The sequence below is a fragment of the Anabrus simplex genome, chromosome 2 (assembly GCF_040414725.1).
Source record: "Anabrus simplex isolate iqAnaSimp1 chromosome 2, ASM4041472v1, whole genome shotgun sequence".
Classification (NCBI taxonomy): domain Eukaryota; kingdom Metazoa; phylum Arthropoda; class Insecta; order Orthoptera; family Tettigoniidae; genus Anabrus; species Anabrus simplex.
Window position 1 is genome coordinate 605,703,471 of NC_090266.1, and position 15,030 is coordinate 605,718,500.

Sequence of the window (15,030 nt, forward strand, 5' to 3'; positions counted from 1 at the left end):
TCTGGGCCTCTTACCGACAACATTCCTTTCATAGCTCTTGGGGTCCTAATTGGAGCCATCCTCCTCACATATCCGTACCATCATAATCTGCTTATTTATAAGGTTTTCAACTGACTCCTGTCCAGTCCAAGTTGTTGTCGGATATTTTCATCTCTTATTTTGTTTCTCCTTGTCTGTTAGAGACAAGAATGAAGGAATTTCTCATCAGTGGCTTGTAGGTGACTTTTTTTGCAGGTCTAGTCAGTACTGCTGCTTCAAGTCCGTATGTTAGAGTTTGTACAAGATATGTTTTGTACAGTGTCAGATTGGTAGATTGGGGGAAATGAGTCATCCCAAAGTAGCTGACGAATGGAGTGGTAGAATTTTGATGCAGCTTCTATTCTATTGCTTATTTCTTAGTTTATGGTTATTGTCAGAAGAAACAAAGCTCCCTAAGTATTTGAAGTTATTAATATCTACTTCTTCATTTTGCATTTGCATGTGGACTGCTTCAGAATTTCATCTCATCACTAAACCAATTATTGTAGTTTGGCTGATAATAATAATAATAATGGGGTGTGGCCTCCGAAGAGGCCGAGTGCAGGTCCTTCGAGTTGACACCGCATAGGCGACCTGCGCGTCTGAGAATGGGGCCCTACCTATGATGAATTCTAATGCTGAAGACGACACACACACACCCAGCCCCCGAGCCATTGGAATTAACCAATGAAGGTTAAAATCCCTGACCCGGCCGGGAATCGAACCCGGGACCCTCTGGTCCAAAGGCCAGCACGCTAACCATTTAGCCATGGAGCCGGACTAAAGTAAACTCGTGTCCTCATCCCGAGGTGGTGCAGCTCTTTTTTCAGACACACCTCCATTGGAGGTGAGCTGTATGTATCATTTGGACCACGTACCAGCCCTCCTGCCAGTCTTAAATTTCTGGCAGTACCGGGAATCGAACCCAGGCCTCCGAGGACGGCAGCTAATATCACTAACCGTTACGCTACGAAGGTGGACAGGCTGATAATCATTCCCATTCTTTAAAATTCTTATTGCGAAAGATACAGTCTACGTCATTAGCAAATTCGGGTGGATTTGTTGTCTGATCCTTTGTATTCTCTGCTTTTTTTTTTTTTTTTTTTTTTTTTTTTTTTGCTATTGGCTTTACGTCGCACCGACACAGATAGGTCTTATGGCGACGATGGGATAGGAAAGGGCTAGGACTGGGAAGGAAGCAGCCGTGGCCTTAATTAAGGTACAGCCCCAGCATTTGCCTGGTGTGAAAATGGGAAACCACGGAAAACCATCTTCAGGGCTGCTGACAGTGGGGTTCGAACCACCTATCTCCCGAATACTGGATACTGGCCGCACTTAAGCGACTGCAGCTATCGAGCTCGGTGCTCTGCTTTTATAATCTCTTCCATTATGGTAATAGAGAACTTCCTTGTTGGACTCTGCTCTTGGTTTCAGAACAACTTGACCTGCCTCCTTGAATTTGCACACTGCTCTTTGTCTCGATATAGCTGTTTTACTTGTAGGATGCTAATTAATTTATCATATGCAATAGCTGTTTTACTCGAGCTATAATCTCATCTGGCATTCCTAATATCTCAGATATTCCCTTATGTGCTTACATGGTGTGAAATCGTGGTCCAGGAATACAACTATAACCATTCTATTCTTATCCCAATATTTTTCAAAGAGCATTCTTGTTAAAAAAAAAAAAGTATGAGGTGTAGGGTGCCTGTTTGGTCTAAATCCATATCGTTATTTCTTAACTTTAGGTTCAACAAATTTTCTGATTTTACTCTCCAGGATGGACTCGTATAACCCATGAAATAGAAGGGTTACACTTCTTTTGCACTTCTTTTCTTCCAGTCCGGCAGACTGTTAGATTTTTTTGTCCCCACTTTCAGCCAGGTCAGATATTTTACATCATTGTTTATAGGGTTTTGAGAGTTATGTTGTGGGTTGTCAGTTATATTACAGTCCAGTAAGTGGTTGAAATATCTACTGAACTCCTGTAATATTTCATTTTCATTTCCAGTTACTTCTCCGTTTGGAAGCTCTACTGTGCCAATAGTACTATTATCATTTCTTTTGTTTTTAACAATGATATACAGGACCTTCTTGTATTTGTCCTGCCTTGTTCTCTTTGCAAGACCTTCTTTGCACTTCTGTTTCTCTGTCAACTATTATTTTAACCTGTCGTCTTTTTTCTCTGTAAAATGATAGATTATCCTCAATTTCACATGGATTTCCTCACATTCTGGTACAGTACAAAGCTCTTCTTACACCATTTCTAACTTTGACATCAGCTTTTACATCCTCATTCTACCATGCTGTTTCTTTGGAATTTGTTATTTTACTCTGTCGTCCACATACTCTTTCAGCTGTCTTCACCAGTGCTCTCTTCAGGTTATCGCATTCCTCATTTGCAGATCTCAGATCTTTCGGTAACATCTTCAGAACATTCTCATGAAACATTTCTTTCACTCTTGGTTCAAAATGTCTCCAAGATTTTATTTTTGTTGTGGACGACAGGAGGTCTTCTCTTAGTGATATCTCCAATGAACAATCTATGGTCTCCATCCAAATTTTCACTTGGGATTATTTTGACATCACTTACAACCTTCCAAACTTCTTGGTCGACGAGTATGTAATCAGTCACAGTTTTTATCGTCCCAACTATATCTTGTGAACTTGTGTGAGTTCCCTTTCTTGAACCAAGTGTTACTTACAGCCATATTGTTTCTCGTACACAGATCTGTATGACGTTTGCCCTCTACCACCCTATTTCCCATTCTATGAGGACCCAGGGAGGATTCATAGCCCAGTCTGTCTGATTCAACCTGAACATTAAAATCTCCCATTACTATCACATATTCACTGTCCATATGTTCTTCCAAGATGATCAGGAAGGCTTCTCACAGAGCAAGTTGGCCATGCAGTCATGGGCACGCAGCTGTGAGCTTGCATTTGGGAGATAGTGGGTTTGAACCCCACTGTCGGCAGCCCTGAAGTTGGTTTTCGATGGTTTCCCATTTTCACACCAGGCAAATACTGGGGCTGTACCTTAATTAAGTGGCAAATGCAGAAGAGTAGTTAAAAATGGGATTCTGTGTCGTAAGTGTGATGAATGGTACCATTTTCGTTGTGCAAATATTGTAAATAGGACTGATATTGAAGAAAGTGTGTGGCTGTGTCCCGAGTGTAAACAAACTGATAATGAGGTAGAACAACAAGAAAGAGAGACTTACGAATCTATGCTTAAGATTTTAGGAGTGCTGCAAGAAGACTTATGTGCTCTGAAACTTGAAAATGAAAGCTTAAAGACAGAATAAAGAAACTGGAAGATAAAGAAGACAGTGGAGAAGAAAGATCGCCATGGACGAAAGTGACGCGTAGCCATTTTAGGCCTAATGTTAAACATATTGGAGAAACTACGTACAACTTAAAACCGGGAGAAAACTCTTTGCAGTGCCAAAATAGATTTCAGTCATTGCAACAAGTTCCAGAAGAAGACACATCAAGTTTTCCGTATAATTTTAAATCCAGTGGAGGTAACCTACGGAAGAAGAAAACCAACCGGAACTCAAGATCGCCAAAAATTCATCTCTGCGCAGACAGTCAAGGGCGGGGTATGGCAGAAGGCATCAAGGATGAGCTGCATAATCCAGAAACTGAGGTTTTAGGACTAATAAAACCAGGTGCCAAAACTGAAGACGTCCTAAGTTGTGATCCAGTGTTAGAGAAGGACAACTATGTGGTGATTGTGAGTGGTACAAATGACATTGCTGCAAATGAAGGTGAGGAACTAATTACGACCCTCAGAGGTAAGATTTTCAAACTACCTGACTCAAAAGTAATTGTAGTTAATGTGCCACCCAGGTATGTCCTAATAGAGGACTCGTGTGTGAACAAAGCTGTACGTGATGTAAATATAAACATCAAGAGATTAAGTAGGAGTTTTAGAAATGTCTATATAGTAGATACTTTAGGTCTTGGCAGGCAAATGTTCACTAGGCATGGGTTATTACATCTGATAGGTAATGGAAAAGCAACTCTCTGTAGACAAATTGCTACAATTATCAACAGAGATATGCAAACTAGTATGCACTTAAGAAAACCCATACCACTAAATTGGCATATACAGGGAAACTTGCCAGAAAACCCAGATCCTTAAATCAAGATCTATGTACAAAGATCTGGGTTCCAGGGATGTTCTCAACTCATGACTCAAATGTTACCCAATTGCAACAGTCAAGTTTTAGGGAGGAAGGGGGTCTGAGATTGCTCTTGGTAAACTGTCAGAGTGTAGTAAATAAACAATTAAAATTCAGTACATTGATGGAATCATGTGAGACTGATGTGGTGATAGGAGTGGAATCATGGTTGAGAGAAGGGGTGGGTAATAGAGAAGTATTTCCAGAAGGGTATACAGTCTATCGTAGAGACCGAGGAGGTAAAAGGGGGGGGGGGGGGGGATGTTTATTCTGGTGAAGGAAACTTATTGTTTACATGAATGGTTTACCGATGAAAGGGATGAAATATTAGGGATAAAATTAGTTTGTGATAATATGAAGGATTTGGGAATTGTAGGAACATATAGGCCTGGAAGAGAGGAAAGAGACATGGAAATATTAGAGAAAATAATAGATTATACCCATAAAAACAATAATAATGATATGGTAATAATTGGGGGAGACCTAAACTTGCCTGAAGTTGAATGGAATGGAGCTGCAAGTGAAGCCATTGAACAGAAACTGGCAAATAAGTTGATTTGGGAGGGAGGATTTACACAAGTAGTACGAGAACCGACTCGTCTCAATAACTTGCTAGATGTATTCCTGGTTAAACCCTGGGAAATTGTTGATAAAACTGAGGTAATTGAAGGAATAGGTGACCATAAGGCTGTAATAATGGTTGTAGGACTCGTACCAAAAATGCTTAATAAGAGGGTCACACAAGACAAGAAATTATACAGAAAAACTAAAGTAATAATAATAATAATAATAATAATAATGATGATATTTGCTTTACGTCCCACTAACTACTTTTTAAGGTCTTCGGAGACGCCGAGGTGCCGGAATTTAGTCCCGCAGGAGTTATTTTACGTGCCAGTAAATCTACCAACACGGGGCTGTCGTATTTGAGCACCTTCAAATACCACCGGACTGAGCCAGGATCGAACCTGCCTAGTTGGGGTTAGAAGGCCAGTACCTTAACCGTCTGAGCCACTCAACCCGGCAAAAAGAAAAAAAAAAAAAAAAGAAAAAAAAAACTAAAGTTGATGAATTTGGGACTTACCTTAAATCACAATTCAGTTGTTGGATAAGTGAAGGGAGTAATGTGGATACACTTTGGGCTAAATTTAAAGTAGTCATTTGGGAAGGAGAGAAGAGATTTGTACCTGTTAAGAAGGGTAAATTGACCTCAGACCCTGTTTATTATACAAGGGAAATAAGAAAATTAAAAAGAAAATGTAGAATAGTAAACAGGAAAATCAAAGAGGGTAGGGAGAGTAGAGAAACTAGAAAACAGCTAATGAGGGAACTGAATGGAGTGGAAAGGAAGCAAAAGAAAAATATACGAATGGCATACTTCAAGAGGGTAATGACCACAAAGGGAAATGGAAAAAGCTGTATTCATATATTAGGAATCAAAAAGGAAAAGGAATCCAAATTCCTACAATGGTGGGAGAAGGGGGTGAACATTATTTAACAGATACTGGGAAAGCAAACCTCTTTAGTAGGGAATTCAGAGATTCAGTAGAAGATTGTCAGGAGTTGGAAACAGTAACAGAAGATAGAGAGGGAGAAACACATGGGGAAACAAGAAGCTTCTCATTCACAAATGAAGATATTTTCAGAGAAATCTAACTGCTTCAGCAAGGAAAAGCAGCAGGAAGTGATCAAATTACTGGGGAGGTATTAAAGACAATGGGGTGGTACATAGAGCCTTATTTAAAATTTCTCTTTGACTATGTCATAAATAATAGTGTAATACCAAAAGAATGGAAGGAATCTATAATAATACCAATTTATAAAGGAAAGGGTGATAAAAGGAAACCAGAGAACTACAGACCAATCAGCCTGACCAGTATAGTTTGTAAAATACTGGAGAGTTTAATAGAAAGTACATCAGAGGGATATGTGATGATAAAAATTGGTTCATGAGGAGCCAGTATGGATTTAGAAAGAAATTTTCTTGTGAAGCACAACTGGTGGGATTTCAGCAGGACATATCAGATCAGTTGGATTCAGGAGGCCAGTTAGATTGCATAGCCATAGATCTTTCCAAAGCCTTTGATAGAGTTGAACATGGAATATTATTAAAGAAATTGGAGGGAATAGGATTGGACGTAAGGGTTATACGTTGGATAAGAACATTTCTAAATTCAAGGGTTCAGAAGGTCAAAGTAGGAAATAATATATCGCAGGAAGAGAATGTTTGGAAGGGAATCGCACAGGGTAGTATAATCGGTCTGTTACTTTTTTTAATATACACAAATGATTTAGGGAACAATATAACATCAAAAATAAGATTGTATGCAGATGATATAATTGTTTATAGGGAAATTAAATAACATTGAGGATTGTTCAGAATTACAAAGGGACCTTGAAAGTATCCAACAATGGGTTGAAGAAAATAATATGAAGGTTAATGGAGGCAAATCAACTGTTACAACATTTACAAACAGGAGCTTTAAAACTGAATTTGAATATACTTTGGATGAGGTAGTTATCCCAAAAGATGGCAAGTGCAAATACTTAGGTGTGAGATTTGAAAGTAATTTGCACTGGAAAGGTCATGTTGATGACATTGTTGGGAAAGCATACAGATCGTTACATGCCATAATGAGGCTACTTAAAGGATGCAACAAGGAATTAAAAGAAGAAAGTTACTTAAGTATGGTTCGTCCATTATTGGAATACGCAAACAGTTTTTGGGATCCTCACCAATAATATCTAATAAAAGAAATAGATAGAGTGCAGAGGAAAGCAGCAAGATTTGTAACAGGGGATTTCAGGAGAAACAGTAGTGTATCAGAAATGTTAGAGGAACTTGGGTGGGAAACTTTAAGTAAGAGAAGGGAGAAATCTAGACTTATAGGGTTATATAGAGCCTATACAAGAGAAGAAGCATGGGGAGAAATCCGCGAGAGGCTTCAGTTGGAAAATAATTATATCGGCAGAACTGACCACAAGTATAAAATTAGAAGGAATTTTAGCAGAAGTGATTGGGGGTAAATTTTCATTCATTGGGAAGGGCGTGAAGGAGTGGAACAGTTTACCAGGGGTAGTGTTTGATCCTTTTCCAAAATCTGTACAGATATTCAAGAAGAGAATAAACAGCAACAGGGAAAATAAATGAAATGTTAGAGGGCATTCGACCAGTGCAGGTTATTGTAAATAAAAAATGTGAGTGGAAAAAAAAAATTCCATCCCCTGGTCCATGGAGTTTGGGCAGCCAAAGTAGGGGACTGCCTGTAGGGGTGAAGTACTGTGGGGACTTCGAGGGCCCTGGAACCGCTACGGTAGCTGTGAAGGTCCTTCAGGAACTCTGAAAAGTGGTGGCAAAAGGGGGCTCTGGTTAAGACGCAACAGGTTGTTATGCTACTTAGGATCCAAAATGGATTTAAAAAAAATTTTTTTTTTTTAAAGTAAATAAATGCAGTGTAAATTTTAATCTTATATCAGTTGCATAGTATTATTTGAAGTAATTCCACATACTGTATATGAGTTGACTATGTTTGAAAGTATAGGAGATATTATAAGTAGAATTTTGTAAACAATATAAATTTTTTAAGGATGATCTGTTTGTTTAATAGAAATAAATTGTTAGCCTAAATTGTATATTATTGTATTCTAGAAAAATTTTCTTCTTCTCTTGTTAATTTAAAATTTAGTGCTTGACAATAATGTATTTTAGTGTACCATTTGCCACCGAGGTAGACACCTCATTTGCAAATAAAGAGAATTTGATTTGATTTTGAAGTCCATGGCCGTTTCCTTCCCACTCCTAGCCCTTTCCTATTCCATCGTCACCATAAGACCTAAATGTGTCAGTGTGACATAAAACAACTTGTAAGAAGAAAGAAAAAGAGGAAGGCTTCCTTCTCTTTATTTGAACATCCTGATTGTGGAGCATAGACCTGGATTATATGTAATTTGCCTTCATTCCAATTTGCTGACTCTTTAATTATTCTTTCACCTACAGATAAAATCTGGCTACAAACATCTGCAGTATATGAAGTATAAAGCCCACTTCATTTCTTGATTTCAAATTACTTCCGGACCAGTATAGATTATAGTCTAGCCAGAAGTGTCTTATTCCTGTTGCCCTCTCTTTCTTTTCACTCATCTCCACGATGAGAAATTCCTCCTTTCAATCATATCACCTATCTCTTCTGTTTCATTTGTCAGTTTTAGAATATTCAAGGTTCCAATCTGGCAGCCGGGTCTTGATTTCAGTTTCGTAGCTGGTGAAGCTTCGGGCTGTAAGGCGTCATACACACCTAGCTATTGTCATTTTCTTGAGTTCTTCGATCCGAGGCTCGTATTTGTCCTGATAGCACGCTTAATTCACCATTGGCCAACTATGCCTAACATGGCTTCTTCACCAGAACCGTATTACATGTCACTTTTCAATTTTTCTGTAGGACCTTCACAGCTATCATAGCACAGTCATGGGACATATATTCCCCATTGTACTTTGCCCCTATAGGCAACCCCTATTTCTTGCCGTTGCCCATCTCCCATGAGGTGGATGAGGGGTTGGACTAGTGGGTATTCAGTTTCCATTCTGATCCATAGCCAGTGTTTTTAGAATTATTACCGTAAGCCATATGAAATTTTGTATGTGTTTGTTCTTTCTTAGCTATTATTATTCATTGTATTCTCACATGCTTTTCAAATGTATCTTGTATTCATTAACTCCTTGACTATTTATTTTATGATTTGAAATTTTCAGGCTAACTTGCAGACAAATTCTCATCGTATTCCTTTATCTGGCAACCACACAGAAACAGAGGCTACAGAGCTTCATCCACAGCAAACTGTGGATGATGTTATCCATCACGAAGTGAAGGAGGTTGGCACCCACATGTAAGTCAAATTTCTTCATTGCTTAAATGGTTGGCATTGTCTCAGATTGATCTATAATAATAGTTGTTTAATTCTTATTATGGTAAGAAAGAGAGCTTGTCCAAATACTTGTTAATATGAGACATTTGTGGTCTATGCCAAAAAGTGTGGGAGTAGAAAAGGGTAAGAACAAACTTGTTGGACTTGTTATAAATACAGTCGAGTCATATATTATGACCACCTTCTATGCTCGATACCGACAGCATGTAGCTCATTAAATACATTTGATGTTATGAGGTTGCATGGTGGGTTTATAAGATGTGTGATAGACTGTTTGTACATACGTACATGTTGTTGTTGTTGTTGCCATGGGTAAAAGGGGGTGAATTATCTGAATTACAAGACAGAATAATTACTGGATTTCAGCCCAAAGATGGCAGTATTTCTGAAACTGCTGTTTGTGAACTGTTTGCATGGTGCTGTGGTTGAAGTTTATGATGAGTGAACAAATGGTGTGATTATGCATAACTGGCATGGAAACTGCAGAATACCACATGCCATTGATGTGCAAGGTGAATGTTGTCTACAAAGAGTCGACGAACATGCTATAGTGAAGCAGCTTACTGTCAGAATGAACTGAGAAGCTACCACATCAGTGTCTAAAACAACAATTCTGTACAGGCTTCCAGAGCAAATGGATGGTCACTGCACCACAGGAAGTTACATTGGCGAGAAGGCTAAACAATGTACGATAGTATCAGAATCAGACTCTTGCTTATTGATGAAGGAATGTCTTTTCCGATGAGCCCTGCTTCCTTCTTATTTGAACAGACAGACATTGGTGTCTCTGGTAAGAAACAACAGAGAATGAGCACTCTGCGACCATCGCTGGAAGTACAAAGCCGGTGACAGCAACGTTATAGTCTGGGAAATATTTTTGTGGTATTCTCTGGGATCACTGATCAATGTGAATGGCACAGACTATTGATTTGGTTATGAAACCATTCTTGTAGATCACATACACCCATACATGTTGATTATCTTTCATGGGGTGGATGAGATCTTCCAACAAGTCATGGTGAATATCACACAGCTAGAAATATCCGACAGTGGTTTGAAAATCATAACCAAGGTTTTTAATTACTTCCCTGGCCCCGTAATCCAAGGATGTGAACCCAATTTAGCATATGTGGACCACCCAAATCATTGTCATCAGTTGTGGTGAGGGTGCTACTAGTGATCGATGGGGTGGAGTTAAACCCAGGCCCTGGGCTGTCCTAGGAAGATATAGAGAAGCTTAAGGAGGTCATGCAAGAATGCCAAGTGTAGAAGACCAGGGAAATGTTAACAGAACAAAAAAATGACTTTAAGGATTTTAAGACCTTCATAGAAACAGAACTTGAGGATATTAAGGAGAGCCTACTGCAGAACAGGAATGAGATATATGAAATAAGGGATAAAGTCCTGGATCTAGAAGAAAGACGAAGAAAACTCAAAGAAAAAGAATGGACACGAGTGAAGGAAGATAAGAAGGGAAACATAATAATCTGCGGACTGGTAGAGACTGACAAAGAGAACTTTAATGGTGGATTAGACAGAGTACTTTCCTTAATCAGGGAGAAATTGAAGGTCTAGTGTAATGAGAGTGATATTGATAGTGTCTTTAGATTAGGGAGAAATATGGGAAGAAGACCAGTGAAGGTATGTATGGTATCAAGTTTGAAGGGCTGAAAAATTTTGAACAGTGTGTAGAGCTTGAAGGGAACAAAAATATGGATTTAAAAAGAATTAGATCAAGAAGAAATGGAAAAATATGAGAACACGTTTTCATCAAGGGAAGGAGCAGCATTCGGGTCTGAAAGCATTTATCCGTGGAGACATACTTATAATAGTAGGCGATTCTTGGAGTAGGAAATGGACTGCTAGTCAGCTACGCGAGCTGGAACATTGCCCTGATGTGTCAGCTATACAGAAGGCCAGCGGCCTACTCATTGACGACAGCAGATCTGAGTCAGCAGCCATGTGTATTAATTGACAAAGCAGGGACAGTGAATTGGATGACTTGGCATTCAAAACCGGACATCCTCAATTCAGGAAAACAACGCGAGATGAAGAGGGGATCTCTAGGAGGCAAGACAACCCAGGGAGAAAAGAAGAAAAGAAACGTAAGCCAGCACTAAAATTTAAAAGACATTAGGGCTAAAAAAGGGTTGATGAGGTCTGTGGAAGCCAGGGGGTTGGAAGAGGAAATACCTCCCCATGTGAATCCATTATACAGTTAGAAAAAGCATGAATGACGAGAAGTAAGGCCTTGGCTACAGCAGATATACCCACGAATAAATAACTAGACTGGGTCGTGGGATTAATAAATATCGAGGGTATATTGAGTAAACTGAGAAATGATGAAGATTACTGGGATGGTAGAGACATGGTTGCTGGAAGTGGGGGGGGGGGTACAGTGTACAAGTACTGGGTCTTAAGGTCTGGAGTACTGAGCTTGATAGCTGCAGTCGCTCAAGTGCGGCCAGTATCCAGTAATCGGGAGATAGTGGGTTCGAGCCCCACTGTCGGCAGCCCTGAAGATCGTTTTCCGTGGTTTCCCATTTTCACACCAGGCAAATGCCGGGGATGTACCTTAATTAAGGCCATGGCCGCTTCCTTCCAATTCCTAGGCCTTTCCCATCCCATCGTCGCCGTAAGACATATCTGTGTCGGTGCGACGTAAAGCAAATAGCAAAGAAAAAACAAAAAAAAAGTTTGGAGTAGAACGGAACATAAAGGGAGCCTGAAAGGGCGTTACCCGAGAGGGATATCAGTGATCATAAAAGATGAAATATGCAATCAGGTAGAGCTGTGGGAATCGGGATGTGAGGAAATGATTTGGTTAAAAATAAAGAAAGGATAGCAGAGTGGGAGGGAGATTTTCATAGGTTTTGGCTACAACCAACCACCGGGGTTCCCATTTGAGGAAGAAAACTTCTTTGAAGATCTTATTGAAGTTGTAAACCAGATTAAATTGTAAAAGGAAGAAGCAGGAATAATTATTGTTACCGCGTTTGTGTGGATCACAGAGGTGAAAGAAGTTGCAGGCATGAATGGGCTGATATAAGACAATCGGAAGATTAATTTAAAACTTTAAAATTAGAGCTATATTTCTTTCTCTGCTATCTTTTGATTTCTTTTCAAATTTCAAATTTTACAATTTGCTAAGACAGCAACAATTCAGGTAAAGAACCAGCTCGTTAGCTTAGGTACAATGTTGGAAAATTCAGAATAATCAACAAATTGCCAATTAACAATCTGAGCTTAAAGCTCCCAATTTACAAATATTACTTGAGCACAACTGCTCCATTCAATCCATAATCAAGGAGATGGATCTCCCAATTTCTTTTACACCATTAGTAAGAGCATCTTTGCTCTACAAGTTTATCTAGGAGACTACTCTCCGAACCTTATAACATTACAGCCTTCTAAAGGCACCACTCAACCTTTACATTAATAGAAAAAGCGTCCTTGATCTATAAAATTTTTAACTTAGGAACCAATTTCGAGAAATGTCCAGGCCTATCAATGGCACAACCTGCAGTTTACAAAATAGAACCGTATTCACTATTTTTAAAAGCTTAACAGTCTAACATCTTTACCATGAAAAGCATGAAAGAGTATAACAGGGATATCGAGTACCCATTCTACCAGGCCTTTGTGAAAAACAACAGGTTAAAGGTATTGGCCCAAAAATCAAATGGTGAGGAGGCGGACACTTGCGTTCCTTGAAAATTGGGATGAAAAGTTTAAAACCCTATTTGGGTTTATGGCCAGAAGTTGCAGAGGCTAAGCCTATACTACTGAGGTGACCAGATGGAGAAAATATTTAAGTTACAACAATTACAAACTGAAAAACCTCAAAATCAAGTTGATAGGGAACACGAGAGGGTTGCTCACTCTCTTTTCCCTGATTTAGTTCAAGTTCCTTCAGCTTATTTAAAGTTTGAAATTTACTTTTTCCTTCTTTGTCCATTCCCTTTTCCATATTCTCTCTGGGTAGGGTAGCCTTAATCGATCTTTTCACCATTGCTCTTCCTCTATTTGCAATACAGTCCATAACAGAGCTCCTCCATCTCATTCTAGGACATCCCCTAGGCTTCTTTCCAGTCTCTGTATCCATGAATGTTCTCTTTGGTATTCTTCCTCATGGCCTTATCACCATGTGTCCATACCATTATACCTTTGCTGTATCAATCTCTTCTTGAAGTTTACACACTCCCACGTTTTTCCTTATTTCCTCATTTCATATTCTATCTCGTCTTGTCTTTCCCTGTATGCTCCTCAAGAACCTCATTTCAGCTGCTTGTATCTTACTTTGGTTCTGCTTAGTTAGTGCCCAGGCTCCTGAAGCATAGGTCAGTATAGGTTTATAATAGGATGAGTATAAAACCTTCTTGCACTTCATTGGCACATCTATGTTCCATACAATGTCACTCACACACTGATAGAAACTTGCAGACTGCTGCATTCGTAAATCAATTTCTCCATCCAAATTTCCATCTTGTGATACCAAGCTGCCCAAATATTTAATATTTTTTACTACTTCAAGAGGTTCATTTCCTATTTTTATCACTCCCGTGGATTTTCTGTTACCTCTTGTCATGATCAAAGTCTTACTTTTCTCAGTACTTATCTTCATTCTAAAATTATTTATCTCCTCACTCCATAAATCTACTTGTGTCTGTACTTCCTCTTCATTATCTCCCCAACCACAATGTCATCAGCAAAGAGCATAGACTTTACGTGCTTGCCCATCATCATCTCCTTGATATTATATAGAATTCTATCCATGATGATAATGAAGAGTAAGGGAGACAATACACTTCCCTGTCTTAAGCCTGTCTCAACTCTGAACCATTCAGTTTGACCCACTTTGGTTCTAACACAGCTTTTGCAATTTTGATTCAATGCTATTACCATCTGCATTGTTTCATTCCCAATCTGTGCCTCTGTCAATGTTTTGTATACCAAATTCCTTGGGACACTGTCATATGCCTTTTCAATATCTAGAAACATTACTACCATGTCCTTTCCATATTCCCAGTACATTTCCATCATTTGATGCAATGTAAATATTGGGTCAAATGTGGACCTGCTTCTTGTGAATCCATACTGGTGTTCTGCCAATTTATCCTCTAGTCTGTCTCTTATTCGTCTATCCAAGATTCTTTCAAGGATCTTAGCTGTATGAGGTATCAGTGCTACTCCTCTGTAATTTTCACATTGCTTCCTGTCTCCTTTCTTGAAAATTGATATTATGACCCCTTTTGTCCACTCTTTTCTCTCCATATCGCTCTGAAGAGTCTATACAACCACTGTAGACCAACTACTCCTGCTGCTATTATCATTTCTATGGTGACCTCGTCAATTCCAGCTGCCTTGCCTCCTTTCATTTTTTTAGTGGCCCACTCAATCTCTGCCATGGACACCTCGTTTTCCTTATCTTCCACCTGCACTAAATCTGATTTCTCCTTGTACCGAGGTATTATGCCGTTGTAGAGCTGTTCAAAGTATTTTCCCCACCTCTGCAATATATCCTGCTTCTGTGTCATCACTCATCACTCCCTCCTGTTCATTTTTAATGAAGTAAGCACCTTCACCTGGGTTTTTCTTCTTTTTAACCCACTGGAATAAGATCTTTTTGTTTCCGGTTGTATCTTCGTGCAGAGATTCTGTGAATTTTTGCCAGCATTTCTTTTTCTCTTCTTGAACCACCTTGGAGCACTCCTTCTTGCAGTGCCTGTATTCTGTTTTGCATTTTGTTGTTCTGTTTCTCAGCCATCTTTTCCAAGCTTGTTTCTTCCTTTTAATTATATTTTTACCCTGTCATTCCACCAGGGCGTTTCTTGATCTTTCTTCCTTCCTGATACTCTTCCACAAGTCTTTTCTGCAGACTTGACCATGACTGTTTTAA

The 15,030-nt window shown here is 39.2% G+C and overlaps 1 protein-coding gene across 1 annotated transcript in view; it reads left to right on the forward strand.

The window, feature by feature from the left end:
• Positions 1-15,030, forward strand: part of LOC136864247 (trafficking protein particle complex subunit 13) — a 249,419-nt gene that overhangs the window by 76,376 nt on the left and 158,013 nt on the right. The window contains exon 4 of the mRNA XM_067140988.2: positions 8,959-9,092. Coding sequence (XP_066997089.2) covers positions 8,959-9,092 — 134 coding nt within the window. The remainder of the gene's footprint in view (positions 1-8,958; positions 9,093-15,030) is intronic.